We start from the raw sequence: 15,794 nt of genomic DNA, 5'->3' as shown, positions 1-15,794 counted from the left end.
TAGTTCTAACCACTGAGTCAACAAAAGTTGTATCATAAATATGAAAAATCAGTGGGCGTTGCAGATACCTGAAAAATAAAAAGTATGAATTAAATATGCAGTACCTTCTTCCTACCAAAACTTGAACTTATTAAAAACATGATGGCGGATAAAGGCCAAGTGGCCCATCCGCAGCATCCACTATCTCCTCCTCTCTCTAAGAGATCCCACGTGCAACACATAATTCAGACACTTTAAGGACTAGATTCTATAAATGGTGTCTAAAATATCTGTTTAGAAAAAAAAAAATGGCATTTATTGCTATTCTATAAACGATGCTCAAAGTTAGGCGTCATTTATAGAATAGCGCTTGGTGCCGGGAACCACGCCTACGTTTAGACGTGGCCATTACACCAACTGAAATGTGTTTTAAATCAACGCCCCTAAATTAGGCATGGGCCCTTCCTTATTCTATAGCTGCATGTGTAAGTTGCGGGAATGTGTCTGGTCTGCACGTGGCCACACCCTCTTTTTGGAACCGCGCGTAAAATTTATGTGCGGACCTTGCGCCTAAAAAAAATTGCGCGTAAATTTTATTTAATTCCAATTATCACCAATAATTGCTTGTTAAGATCCCAAGTATCAGTGCTAATTGGCTCATTCAATTAAATTGTGTTCACAAACTGCACATGCCCCTTGCAAGTGTAATTTTTAGTGCCTTTTATACCAGGGAATTTTAAAAAGGGGAATTTTACGGGGGGGGGGGGATTTTAAAAGGATGTAAGTAGGGGCTTATTTATATTTACGGTTCATAGTGGCGCGCAAGACGCCAGCGCGCTGACAATTTGGGGTGGCAAACCCCCCACTTTATTGGTTAGTGTTAGCGCTGCTGTTGGAGGGGAGTTCGGGGGGTTGGAAACCTCCATTATAGCGAAAATGGAACTTTTTCCGATTTTTTCGGGAAAAGTTCTGTTATCTCTATAATGTGTGGGGGTTTTACCTCCCACACCCTCCCAGCAACGGCAGCGCGAACGCTAACCAATAAAGTGGGGGGGTTGCCACCCCAAACCCCCAGTCGGAGCTCTTTAAAAATTATTTTTTCCCCCATGTGCTTCTGTCTTGCACTGGATTGTCAGCACGCTGGCGTCTGGCGCGCGATTATCCCGTCACCTATATTTACACCCCTCTCCCCAACTTACACCAAATTATAAAGGCTGTATTTGGGTTTTATTCTTAGTTCCCTTTCCACTCCTAAGGTTGGCCCTGATACTTTTCCAGCCTGCTTTCCCCCCCCCCCCCAACTAATTAGTACCTAGCTGCACTTATGTTGAATGTCTAAAAAAGCATCTATTTTGTAAAGGCAACACACTTATGTATCTTTATGAAGTGAGCACTCAGAATCAGCCCCAGAAGGTCACAAATGTTACACTTATTCCAAGGAAGGTGCAAACGTGTGAATGTGCTCTATGGGGGATGGGTTTTTTTTTCCAGTGGTGGTTTTTTTTTACCAGTTGGTTGAGAGTGCCGGTTAGCTGAGTAGCAGTTAACTGAGATTCCAAAAATTAGGCGCCGCTAAAAAGTTGGTGCGCAACATTATTTCTATAAAGGGAAAGGGACTTCTGTGGTTACAATCAAAGCAGTTTCCACATTGGAGTAGAATCTCAGTTATCCGCTACTCAGTTAACCGGCACTCTCAACCAACTGGTAAAAAAAAAATCACCACTGAAAAAAAAACCCATCCCCTGAAGCGGCAGCGGTTCTGAGCCGCGAACCCCCCTTCCTTCCTCAAGCCCCGAAGCAGTAGAAGCAGCAGCCATCCTGAGCCCCGCAACCCCCCCTCCTGCCCCAAAGCACCAGTGTGGTAGTGGTCTTGAGCCACAAACCTCCCTCCTTCAAGCTCCAAAACAGCAGAAGCAAGCGGTGGTCCTGAGCGTGGTCTTTCTACTTTTTGCAGCTCGTGCACGCATATCCACGCAGCTATGGAGAGAGACGCTATAAGGGTTTACCTGAGAGACATTGCTCTCACTACAAACTACACTTTGTCTACACTTTATCCAATGTGTTATCAGATTCTTGTTTCTTGGAGTGCTTGAGCACCATCTATCGGATTATCATCTGTATCCCTGAAGCAGGCTTCTTCTATAAAGCTGAAACACGGACCGTGTCGGGTTTCAAGGGTCTGCAAGCTAGATTGGTTGTAGAGTAAATCAGAAAACGACAGCAGGCAAAAGCCAACGTAGCAAAATATACAAAATAGAAAGAATACCCCCACCCCAACCCTTAATACCAATTGAACAAAGCAGATACATACGTCAGACAGCGTCCAAGTACCAACCCTCCCAACCCCCCACCAAAAAAAAAACCCCATTAGAAATATACAGCTCACCCAAATAAGAACATAAGCAATGCCTCTGCTGGGTCAGACCTGAGGTCCATCGTGCCCAGCAGTCCGCTCATGCGGCGGCCCAATAGGTCCAGGACCTGTGCAGTAATCCTCTATACCCCTCTTTCCCCTTTTCCAGCAGGAAATTGTCCAATGTTTTCTTGAACCCCAGTATCGTATTCTGCCCTATTACGCCCTCTGGAAGCGCATTCCAGGTGTCCACCACCCTTTGGGTGAAGAAGAACTTCCTAGCATTGGTTCTGAATCTGTCCCCTTTCAACTTTCCCAGTCTCTCCCATCCCCCAAAATCCTTGCACGCCAACAGCCATACACTACCACACATACCGGGGGAATTTTGTAGCTAGATTGGTTTTAATATACTTTTTTTGACAACATGACATGTTTGTTATTTTAACAGCTTATTGTATTTAATAAATGCCGCTTTATCTCAGGTTGATGTGTATGGTTCCTTCCCGACTTTTTTTTTTCTGTTTAAAAAAAGATGCACATTTGAAAAACGACCATTTTTTGGGGGGAGGGGAAACTCCAGGTTAGACGTTTTGCAGTTTTTGACAATGGGCGTGTTTGGCACTGGATTTTTGTGTATCTTCTGCAAAACGCCCAAATTCAGATTTGGATGTCATATCAAAAATGGCCCACTATACGTATCATCCTCCTTCTTTGCTATCATAGACTGCTGGACACTGTCTTTTTTCCAGCCTGGCACAAATTTTGCAAGGACAGTATGGGAAACGGCATAAGGGCAGGGAAAAGATCTAGCAAAACTTCTCTGCTGTTGCTTGAGCCTCACACAGACTTCAGCTTCGAGCAGTGGCTTTGAGAGGACAGCAGTGCTTGCCAAAACGCAAACCCACTTAAAATTGTCTTTAAAGAGAGAGAGAAATTCAATTTTTTTTTTCTTTTCTTTGTGTGGTTCTGTTTGTTTAATATGCACCTGGAAGTGTGCTTAAGGTTTAAGGGAGAGGAGATATGCTATTTGATGATTGGACAATTGTTAAAGTCAGAAGAAGGGCAAGCATTGATGTGGCAGCCATCTGTAGACCTAAGAAATAGATCAGACCATTCATAAACTTTTTTTTTTTTTGTGGTTTGCTGGCAGCTGACCAAGTTACTGTAACTATTACCTGGGGCAACATTACACCTTAAAGAATAATGTGTGCTTTTGCTCTATGGTATGACTGGGGACAAACCACAGCACAGGAACTGCCCAGGACTGAAGGTGTCGATGGGCTGGGGGAAAGGAGGGGAGACGAGATCTTGGAGCTGGGAGGTGGCTTAAGGAATGCAGATAATTAGAGAAGATAAATTTGGCCCACGTCAGACGGAGCAAAAGGGTTAAACAACCAATTTCCTTTGCCATAGAACTGCACTACAAGCCATTTAGAAAGTGTACAGTTTTTCACAAGTAACTCCATTTCCTGGCTCCCCTATTGTTCTCCGTTTGATTAAGTGTATCCTGTTAAAACTGTATATTCCTGTACTGGGTAATAACTTTGCCCTGATATGCTGTGATTACATGCACATATATGTCCTTGTTTCTTGATTTTCGGAAGAGCCCTCCTGAAATTTAATATTTTTTTACACCTTCTGATAAACACGAGCAATGGGACTCATTAAAATGTCAAAAATATTAAGGCCATAAGGATAACCATATTGGGTCAGACCAAGGGTCCATCTAGCCAATCCAGGTCACAAGTATCTGGCAGAAACCCAAAGAGTAGCAACATTCCATTCTACCGATCCCAGGGCAAGCAGTGGCTTCCCCCATGTGTGTCTCAATAGCAGACTACGTGGACTTTTCCCCCAGGAACTTGTCCAAACCTTTTTTTTTTAAACCCATCTACGTTAACCACTGTTACCACATCCTCTGGCAATGAGTTCCAGAGCTTAACTATTCTTTTTGAGTGAAAAGAAAATATTTCCTCCTATTGGTTTTAAAAGTATATCCCTGTAAATTCATTGAGTGTCCCCTAGTCTTTATCATTTTTTATGCAGGAAAAAAAAAAAAGTGATTCACTTGTACACCACTCAGGATTTTGTAGACTTCAGTCGTATCTCCCCTCAGCCGTCGCTTTTCCAAGCTGAAGAGCCCTTAGTTTTTCCTCATACAAGAGGAGTTCCATCCTCTTTAGCATCTTGGCCGCTCTTCTTTGAACCTCTTCTAATTCCGCTATATCTTTTTTTGAGATACGGCAACTAGAATTTAACGCAGTGCTCAAGATGAGGTTGCACCACGGAGCGATGCAGAAGCATTATAATATTCTTAGTTCGTGTTTACCATCCCCTTTCTAATAATTCCTAGCATCCTGTTTGCTTTTTTTTTGGGTCGTTGAGCGGAAGGTTTCAGCATATTGTCCATGATGACATCTAGATCATTTTCTTGGGTGCCGACCCCTAAGGAGGACCCTAGTATCTGGTAACTATGATTTGGATTATTTTTCCCAATGTGCATCACTTTGCATTTGTCCACATTAAGGGCTCCTTTTACGAAGGCGCGTTAGGGCCTTAGCGTGCGCTAAAATGCCGCATGCGCTAGCCGCTACCGCCTCCTCTTGAGCAGGCGGTAGTTTTTCGGCTAGCGCGCGCTAATCCGGTGCGTGCACTAAAAATGCTAGCGCACCTTCGTAAAAGGAGCCCCTAAATCTTCCAACTCCTTACTGGGCATTGTATTACCTTTCTGGACGAATGCCTAGTGTGTTATTGTTTGTTCTAATATACTGCTGTTTCTTGTATTTTTTTATTTATTCTTTTGCCCTTTATCCAGGAGCTAGTCCCAAAACATAGGAGCCAGCAGCTAAGACTTCTCTCACTTCCCTCCCTAGCCTTCATTGTTCCTAACAAAATTCACAAGTGGGAGAGGGAAGGGCTTCCCCTCGGAGCTCTGCCTCGGCTCCTTCAGGGCCTGATTTTCTAAGATTTATTTGACCATTCTGTGTCAATGAAGAGAAAAACTCGAGCAAGTGCTTACCAAACATTTTGAGCCTTAACCCCCCCCCATGGTTACGATCACTGTGATCTTCCAGTCCCACTGAGGTGTGTTAGAATGATGCAGCTTATGTGTTTCATGGGGCAGGTTGCAACCCCAAATGGGGTCATGGCCCCACAGTTTGGGAAAGCACTGATTTAGGCAAGCAGGCTTTTTAATGTGCCCTTGCCCAGGGCTAGCAGAAGCCAGCAGCCATCCTTTCTCAAGTATGCTATAAATTTTAATGTCTTCCAAGAATTTTGGAAAAACCGCGAATATGTTTTTTTATAGGCAGGAGAGGGCAGCTGGGGCGCCGACGGGCGCAAAATCACTCGCGGTCTGCTCTGACCGCCTCTTCCTGTTGCTAAAGTCAGGCTACACCAATCGGGAGCTGCTTTGACACGCAGCTTCTGATTGGTGTAGCCTGAATTTAGTACAGGAAGAGGCGGTCGGAGAATACTGCGAATTAGTGAGTCCGCGATTCGCGGGGGAACACTGTATTTATTTATTTAATTTGTTTTCCATCCCATTGTCCCCAAAGAGCTCAGAACAGGTTACAGGTTAAACATATATACAAGAATACAATGCAAGTTTTTATCCTAAGTTGGCACGTATTAGGTGTAGTTATCCTTACGTGACACAGACTGGTTCACTTACCAATATATAATTCTTTGTAGTCCTTGGATCAAGGGCAGGTATGTTTTTATTAATTTTCTGAAGTTGAGGAGACCTTTAAGATCTATGATGGCTGTCGATTCCAGTGGCTCGGTATGAAGTGGGAGTAGGACCGGTGTTTGGTGGATATTTGTTTGGGAGGATATTAAAATCCTGCAAGATAGTAGAGGCATAAAATGATATTAACAGTCAAATGCAGCCTCAAATAGAAGTGTTGATTTAAATTTGGTAAGAGAGAAGTCCTCCCGAAGGTACATGGGCATAACAATGATTTTGGATGTAATTCTAATAACGGTGTCACCATTAAGGTGCAATAATAATGTGAGTATCGGCAAGCAGTATTCTGTAGAAACTAAATAAATAGAAGTAATTACTGTACAGGATAAGAACATAAGCAGTGCCTCCAGAGGTCCATCGTGCCCAGTAGTCCGCTCACGCGGCGGCCCATCAGGTCTAGGACCTGTATAGTAATCCTCTATCTATACCCTTCTATCCCCTTTTCCTTCAGGAAATTGTCCAATCCCTTCTTGAACCCCAATATCATACTCTGTCCTATCACACCTTCTGGAAGCATATTCCAGGTGTCCACCACCCTTTGGGTGAAGAAGAACTTCCTAGCATTGGTTCTGAATATGTCCCCTCTTAATTTTTCCGAATGCCCTCTCATTCTTGTAGTTTCGAAAGTTTGAAGAATCTGTCCCTCTCCACTTTCTCTATGCCCTTCATGATCTTGTAAGTCTATCATGTTAATCTTTACTACCTTACTATCTGGTTATCACCCCCCCCCCTTCTTAACAAGCTGCATTAAGGTTTTTTCATCGCCAGCCGAGGCAGTAAAAGCACCGACGCTCCTAAAATTCCTCTTGAGCATCGGCGCTTTTACCGCCGCGGCCTGTGATTTAAAAAAAACCCTAACGTGGCTTCATAAAAGGGGGAGGGGTATATTTGATGTTAGCAGTTAAAAGTAAAAGTGGAAGGGAGATGTAAATGACAAAGGGAACGATGCAAACCTCCTTAAGCAAAACAGTGGACCATTTCATCTTCAATTTTGCTGTTCGGTGAATATAGCCTATAAGAACAGTGGGAGTTGCCTGTGTTTGAACTGGTTAGATGTCACTTTAAAGCGGAGATGAAGCTGAACCTGGTAGCAATTCTTGATGAACAGACATTGTAGTTCTGGTCCTTTTTACTCAAAAAGTATTATTTTAGGCACTTTTTTTTTACTTTGAGTAAATTTTTAATTTGGTTTTCATTATATTTTTTACTGTTACTTAAGTATCAAAATATACATTTACCTTTACTTAAGTACTTTGACCTAGTGCTTTAAACAGCACTGGTAGCAAGCTTGTTCTGTAAAGACACTTAGGTGTGTAAGAGACAGAGACAAACTACACTACATTCAGAAAAAACCTGAAGACTCACCTCTTTGACAACTAACTGTCTTAGTTTCTGTATAACTCCCCCTACTTCTGGGTCCCCTCTCTTATTTCTCCCTATTAGTTTTCCCCTTCCTCCTTGATCTGTCGCCTTCAGCCTGTAGCACAAATGGAAGATTAGATTAGAGTAACAACATTCCATCAAAATCCTAAAGAATAGCAAGATTCTGGAATCCCAAAGAGTAACAAATGATTCCGGAACCCCAAAGAGTAGCACCATTCCATGCTGCCGATCCAGGGCAAGCAGTGGCTTCCCCCATGTCTTTTTCAATAACAGACTATGGACTTTTCCTCCAGGAAATTGTCCAAACCTTTCTTAAAACCAGCTATGCAATCTGCTCTTACCACAATCTCTGGCAATGCGTTCCAGAGCTTAACGATTCTCTGAGTGAAAAAATATTTCCTCCTATTGGTTTTAAAAGTATTTCCCTGGAACTTCATCCAGTGTCCCCTAGTCTTTGTAATTTTTGACGGAGTGAAAAATCGATCTACTCAGGATTTTGTAGTATAGGCACTAGCAATTACTTCAGGTCTATGGTTTACATAAATGTGAGTACCTAGATGTGACATTTACACTCTCAATTTACAGTATTCTGTAGGTTGCCTGCATGTATTCTGTATGTTGGCCCTTTTCATTGTCTGCCTTTGTTCCTTCCTTGTGAACATCCCTATGTTAATTATACACTCTGGTACTTGAGTCCATCATTATAGAATGATAAGAACATAAAAATTGCCGCTGCTGGGTCAGACCAGGGGTCCATCATGCCTAGCAGTCCGCTCCCACGGTGGCCCCTAGGTCAAAGACCAGCACCCTAACCGAGACCAGCCCTACCTGCATACGTTCCAGTTCCGCAGGAACTCGTCTAACTTTGTCTTGAATCCCTGGAGGGTGTTTTCCCCTACGACAGCCTCCAGAAGAGCGTTCCAGTTTTCCACCACTCTCTGGGTGAAGAAGAACTTCCTTACGTTTGTATCCCCTTTTAACTCCCTACCTTGGAGAGGGTGAACAACCTGTCTTTATCTGCTAAGTCTATTCCCTTCATTATCTTGAAGGCTTCGATCATGTCCCCTCTCAGTCTCCTCTTTTCAAGGGAGAAGAGGCCCAGTTTCTCTAATCTCTCACTGTACAACAACTCCTCCAGCCCCTTAACCATTTTAGTCGCTCTTCTCTGGACCCTTTCGAGTAGTACTGTGTCCTTCTTTAAGTACGGCGACCAGTGCTGGACGCAGTATTCCAGGTGCGGGCGTACCATGGCCTGGTACAGCGGCAGGATAACTTCTCTGATCTGTTTGTGATCCCCTTCTTAAGCTAGGTGTGTGCACTTACCCGCATAGATGACAGTATTCTATAAATTTATCTACAAAGGTGTATAAATTTCATTGACTTATTATACAATGTGTGCATGTATGAGAAAGGGACTGGGGACTTGTATACCGCCTTTTTGTTGCTTTGGCATTTCAAAGCTGACATTCAAAGCGGTGGGCACTGGAGGATTAAGTCCCAAGGAGCAGCACAGGGATTTGATCTCGCAACCTCTGGGTGCAGAGGCAGCAGCCCAACCAGTGAGCCACAGCCCTTGAGAGCTGTGCTTCCTTTGCCAAGTCACTGTGATGTTTATTAAATTACCAAAGACCTTGAAGGTACTGTCTGTCCATTTGGGCTAATCTTGACAACTCTCTATCCAAGTGAGCTAATATGGCCGCCATACTGGCTTATTGAAATACAGTGCTTTGGCTCTCAGGGGCTTAACTCTCTAGAAGTCCTGGAAAGATAAGCAACTAGAGTCAGATTCAGGAAGGGAAGTTGGAAAGGGCCATGAATGTAATAGGTCAGAGGAGGCCAGTTCTGTTTCAACTGGAAGCCCGGAGAGCAGGAGAGAACTGCCAGGCGCCAAAGAAAGAAGGGAGTGTTTGGGGGACCTCAGGAGGTCATAGGGTTCATCTCGGTGGCCTGTAGGAGTCTTTGGCCTGTGACTCTGCACTTGCAAGCAGACTCTTAACAGAACTGAACTGACTGAAGAGTGACAGTTAGTGAGGTAGAACTGAGGAGCTTCACACAAATGTTTTACTTCTTTAAAATTTTCTCGAAGTGCTAAGGCCCTTCCGGCTTGGCCTTCTGACTTTTCCATCGGCGAAAGGCTGTAAACTAAAAAGATATCATGATTTAACAAAATATGGAGTCCATTGGCTTTATTTGCTGATTCACATTAAAAGATAATATAATACCTTCTGAGTTTTTTTCATTACACATCTGGGTTGGGATGGGGTGGGGTGGGGTGGGGTAGGAAATGATACTGATATATATGGATATTAATTCTTCATATTTAAAATGTTTAATATTGTCAGTATTAATAATTGATGGAAAGGGGTTGGGTATAGCTATGATTCTGTAATATTATTGTTTGAGATAGTGTATTATCCCAGGACAAGCAGGCAGGTATTCTCACTAGTGGGTGATGTCATCCGACAGAGCCCCAATGCAGACGTCTCACAAGCATACTTGCTTGAAGAAACTTCAGAAGTTTCGAGATGCCCGCACCGCGCATGCGCGAGTGCCTTCCCGCCCGATGAGCCGGGTGTGTCTCCTCAGTTCTTTTCTTTCCGTGGAGCTGAGAAGTTTGCTTCAACTCTCTGCGCTGAGTGAACCCGTGTTCTTGCCTTCTAGTGCCGCGGTTTTGAGTTATTTTTCTCTTAATCGTGTGTTTTATTCTGTCGTTTATTATTTTTCAAAAAAAAAAAAATAAATTTTTTTTTCCGGAAATTCGACCGGGTCGGCCGCGTGGCTCAGGCCCCGCTCCTTCGATCTCGCGGCGGAGCTTTTTCGGCCTATGTCCCGGCCGATTACCGGTTTTAAAAAGTGCATCAAGTGCCAGCGCGCAATTTCGCTGACGGACCTGCATCGACGCTGTCTGCAGTGTCGTGGTCCGGAACATCTTTGTAATATTTTGTTACTTTCAATCAAATGTATTACACTATTGTAACTAAATAAAATAATAAAATATAAAAAAAAAAAAAGATATCATGATTGGATGCTTTCATATCAGGGATAAGGAGCTGAAATCTTTATTGCTAATGTTTGTATCTCCCCGCATATAGGCCGCCCCAGTGTAAAGGCTGCCAAAAATGCCTGTACATGTTTTAAAACTCTTAGATAAGCCGCCCCATGTTACAAGCCACGGCTTATCTAAGAGTTTTAAAACCATATGGGGGCGGCCTATATATCCTCCCCCCCCCCTCCTGGTAAATATCTTACCTCCGCTGGCTGCCTCCTGCAATGTTGCGGCTGCGATGCAGGGCAGGAGCAATCTTTTCAGTGTCCAGCCACCACCGCGCTGCTTCCTCAATGCCTGCATCAGTTCTCAGGGGACTTGTGAGTCCCGCGAGAACTGATGCAGGCATTGAGGAAGCAGCGCTGTGGTGGCTGGACGCTGAAAAGATCGCTCCTGCCCTGCATTGCAGCCGCGACATGGCAGGAGGCCAGTGAGGGAGCTGCATTATTTTAAAAGGTACGAGGGGGTGTCTACTAATGGGGTGGTTTATCTACGATGTCGTTACATAGACTGCCCCATTTAAGGAAGCTGCACCCACTGTTTGGATTGCAAAACCCATATATAGGCCGTGGCCTATATATGCGGCAATATGGTACTTATTCTCAAAGTTCTTGGGTCCTTAGTTTCTAACTCATCTATTGTGTATTCCTAACTAATCTTGTGTAAACTGCATAGAACTTAAAGGTAATGCGGTCTAGAAATGGATTTTTATGTTATGTTATGTTAAATGGACTTCGACAAACAGTAATGATTTGGCATTAAACAATTGTTACGTTATTTACCATATGCAGTGGAACTAATGGATTTTTCGTCTCCTTTTGTAGCAGATTCTCCAGATTCTGTGCCTTCCTCCACTGAAACAGGGGGAACTAATTATCTGGCCCCTGGGGGGCTTTCAGGTAAGATGTTTTATCTGTTTCTTTCCAAATTTCTTCTATGTTGCTGTGTAGGTAAAATAGGGATTTCAGGAATTAAAACATGGAAAGGAGGCGGTATTTATTTATCTCAAATGTTCATAGCCCGCTCTATTCATAGTTCTGTGTGGATTGGTTAGCATGAAAACATAGATTAATTTACTAAGTGGCATAGTGCGGGGTGGGGGGGGAAGGGGAGGGGAGCCGGACCTCCCCGATCGCCATTTTCGCGGGAATGCCTCTCCTCCTTTCCATTCCTCCGTGTACCTCTTGAAATGTTCACTGGTGTGAGAAGCATCTTCCATTTTTTGCTCATGCCGACCTCGGCTCCCTTCTGATGTCACTTCCTGGTCGCGGGACCAGGATGTGATGTCATAAGGGAGCGGAGGCCAGCGCAAGCAGCAGGTGGGAGATGCTGCTCGCACCGGCAAACATTTCAAGAGGTACGTGGGGGCCGGGGGCACTCAAGTGGCAGGAAAGAGTGGGGAGGGCGCTCAGGCTGTGGGGGAGAGGTGCCCTATGTGGCAATGTCGGGCACCAACCTCTCTTGCTATTCCACTGAACTTACTTAAGAACTAGGATGCTGAGGAGCTAAGTAACAAATTTGTTCTTGCACCAGAAACTAGATGAAGGAATTCAAAGGGCGTAAGCAGAGAAGATTCTTCTGTATACAGTCAAACTTAGCCTTCCCTGTGCCACACAGTCCTCGTATTGTTTTTTCGTTACCTGTAGGAAAACCTGAACTTTAAATATCTGAATACCGTGGGCATACATAGGCTTTCATTTACCAGGCTTCCATTAGCGTTGCAATGCATGCTAATGCACATTAATTTGAGTTTCGTGACCTCTGAATGCTGGAGGCCTAGAGGAATTTTCCTGTGTATTCAAGCAAATTAATCTAGAAATGTGTGTTCCATGCCACTGTTTGGGCGTTTGTGGTGCATTCTTTAGAACATATCTGTATTTCCTAGATCTAAGCTCGCTTCAGTTCTACATCTCAGGAAAAGGTCTTGAAGGCTTACATAAGATAGCATCTTATTTTTGCTGGTTCTTTAGAAAAAAGTCTTGCAGTGCACAGAGGAGGTAACTCGATAAATTCACAGGTGTTGCTAGTTGGAAGCTACGTGCACTAGTTCTATTCTATAAGGTATCACCTTAGTGCTGTAGCGCATGACTGCAGGGGAGCGTATATGTGGGCGGAGCATGGGTGGGTCATGGGCGTGTTTTCCAGTAGGTTTTACCAGATGTCCGGATTTCCTTGGACAGGGCCTCTTTTTGAGGACATGTCCATGGGTCCGGGCGGCTTTTTGTCCGGGTTTTGAAAAGCTTCCAACAAATCGCCGTCGGGCAGGAGGGCATCTCCGCGTGCGCGGATTCCCCCCTGCCCGACGAGAGCAGGCAGCGGGGCTGGGGGGTGTAACGAGGCGGGGACGGGTGGAACAGAGAGACGGCTCACACTACCGCCTGGTCGTTCACTCAGAATTGGAAACAGCCCGCAAACGTTCTTATTCACAGTTTATACCCAGATTCTGGCACATCATTCCCACATCCATTAGTTCGCTAGACAATCTATGGAACTTCAGGAAGGCCGTGAAAACCTTCCTCTTCACAAATCCAGCTCCTAAATGTCCAACACTACTCACGAGCTCCATAATGTCCGACGCTACTCACGCGACCTAAACTTGCCGACCACCCATCATGTACTCGCTTACAACACTAAAACTTTAGTACAGTTATGTTCTGCTAGTACACTAAATGGTGTCCTAAATCTATACTATGCCATGTAATATCTTCTTCTTCTTTTTTTTTTTTGAAGTATCTTTATTAGCAATTGTAACGAGAACATACAACCAAGAATGGTGAAATGCCACAAATTGTTGTAAGCTATGTCTGCCAAAAATGTCTTTTCAATAATTTTGTCCTTCTATACTGTGAATGTACCTTTGTAATCTGTTCTGGGCTCCTTTGGGAGGACGGGCTAAACAAATAAATAAAACTTGGTGGGCCTAGCGGCTGGTCTAGGGGGGTCTGGATTTTCCGTTCGGAAAATCTGGTAACCCTACTTTCAAGTGACTTGTGCAGCTTATAGAATATTTTCAGCTATGGATGTGAGTGGACATTTGTAGGCATGCTCATTTATACCCACTATTGGCTTTGCTTGGCTTAAATGGTTATGCCTGAACTCAGGTGTGCCCATTCTGATTTACACTACTATTTTTGGTGCACGGAGGCCAATTATAATATTGGTGCCCAATGCTCAGTATTGACACACCTAAATGGAGGGGCTGATTTATAGAATAGGCTTGATGGACCTTTGGTCTGTCTCAGTATGATAATTCTTATGTATGGAGAGGGTACAGAGAACTCGGCTGTATCTGATTACCCTTTTTCAGGGGTGGAAGATTCTTTCTTCCTGAGAAATGGGTGCCACTTAATGTGAGGAAAGTCCAAGGCAGCTTAGATTTTTAAAAATAAACATACGGGGAGGGGGGAAGGGTGAAATTTGATTCTGGAGAGCATGCAGGTTGGCTACAGGATACACCAGCATGTCGCAAACTGTGTGCCGCAGCGAGATTCCGGTTGTGCCACGAGATGCCGGTGAGGAAGAGAGGTGCAGGCTTACAGGGCGTGCCTCATGCGTCGAGAGGCACATCCTGTAGTCAGTTAGCCGGTGCCTTTCTTCCTTCAGTACCCCCCTCCCCCAGAGCATCCAAACATACCTTCTACGAAACCGCGCTAGCGGTTTCTAGCACTGGGAGCCGCGCTGAATGGCTCGCGCTGCTCCCGACACTCATAGGAACTCAGTGAGCATCGGGAGCAGCGCGGGCCAGTCATCGTGGCTCTCTGCGCTAAAACCCGCTAGCGCGGTTTCCTAGAAGAGGGGGATAGTGATAGTAGGCTCAGGGCCCCGTCTAGAGGGCCTCTGCGCATTGCCTGGATGCCGGCGTGAAGATGTCAGACATGCGCGTGACATCATCGCATCGACATCCGCGCTTTTCCAGATGGCCTTGCGGCCGCGGTTCCAAGTGTAGTGTGCCGTCACTACAAAAAGTTTGCGGGACGCTGGCGTACACCTTTCTACATAAGGAAAGCAAATACGGTGATACCTTTTTTTATTGGCCTAACGTAAAACAATTTTTTGATTAGCTTTCCAAGATATTACTTTCTTCTTCAGATCAATTTCTGATGAAAAATTGTTTTACATTAGTCCATTAATAATGGTTTTTTTAAAATTTTTATTTCCTTTGAACGGACTAACACCGCTACCACACACCACTTTACACAAAAGGAGGCAGGCAGGGGTGATTCATGCTCCCGACAGTTATACACAGACGTGGCGGTGTTGTTTCTTTGACCCTGAGCAGTCATGGACTTGCTAAAATGTTGCCCCCCTCCCCCAAATATGGTGACACCTACCTTTCATCAGCTTGTATTTTCTGGACAGCTTCAGGGGAACAATTATGTAGATTTAATTCCCTTTCAATAAAAAAACAAATCCCCAAGTAGTACAGATGGAAAAAAAGGTGTCACAGAAACTATATTGCTTAATGATTGATGTAGCAGCCTGTGAGTGGACATTTAGATTCATGTCTGAGCCCAAAATCCTCTTTATGAGGAGGCAGCGTGGGTGCCTATACCAGCATCTCACATGTTTACTTTTCACTTTAAGACTTTGGCTGGCTGTTATCTACGAAGAGGGAGTACTCTGATTTGAGAATAAAACTTAGCATGAAATTGTCAGTAGACCTACTTTTGTAATTGATATTTTAATTTAATATTTTTTTACTCTTTATTCCTGCTGCCTTGGACTTCTAGCTCAATGAATAAACATTGATAATGATCTGAGAGAGGGTTCACCCTTTTATCATTCCCCTCTTTAATTTGGCCAGCTGTTGCGATGACACTCATTAGGGTTGCCAACTGGCTCCAGATTAGCCGGACTGGGACAACTCCCAACACTAGTACCCCCCACCCCACAGCGGGAGAGAAGCCCACTCCCTCCTTCTGCATAATCCCTCGACACTACTACCCATCCCACAACAGGAGAGAATCCCACTCCCTCCCGCCGTTGCTCAACCACCCTAACTCCTCTCCCCATGTCCCTGACAAACCCCCCCCACCTTATTCATGAAGTCTAGCTGGAAGGACACCTATGTGCTCTGACTGGCAGGCCTGCCTCTTACAAATTGGGGAGCCAAAGGCCCCTCCCTGGCACATCCCAGGATGCACCGGGAAGGGGCAGGCCCGCCATTTTGTAAGAGGCAGGCCTGCCAGCTGGAGTGAGTAGGCGTCCCTCTGGCCGGACTTCGTCAATCAGGTAGGGAGGGGCGGGGGAGGGTGGTCAGGGGCACGGGGGGGGGATTTTGGGTG

At 44.7% G+C, this 15,794-nt stretch overlaps 1 protein-coding gene across 2 annotated transcripts in view; it reads left to right on the top strand.

Moving 5' to 3' along the window:
• Positions 1 to 15,794, top strand: part of SMAD7 (SMAD family member 7) — an 81,921-nt gene that overhangs the window by 13,944 nt on the left and 52,183 nt on the right. Inside the window, exon 3 of one of the 2 annotated variants that reach the window (XM_033934771.1) lies at positions 11,337 to 11,408. In XM_033934771.1, the coding sequence (XP_033790662.1) occupies positions 11,337 to 11,408 (72 nt within the window). Of the gene's footprint in view, positions 1 to 11,333; positions 11,409 to 15,794 lie in introns of both variants that reach the window. The other variant, XM_033934760.1, reaches the window with a different exon arrangement.

Source organism: Geotrypetes seraphini, chromosome 1 (genome assembly GCF_902459505.1).
Source record: "Geotrypetes seraphini chromosome 1, aGeoSer1.1, whole genome shotgun sequence".
Lineage (NCBI taxonomy): Eukaryota > Metazoa > Chordata > Amphibia > Gymnophiona > Dermophiidae > Geotrypetes > Geotrypetes seraphini.
The sequence above is the reverse complement of the archived record's forward strand: the minus strand, read 5'-3'. Positions and strand labels throughout refer to the sequence as shown.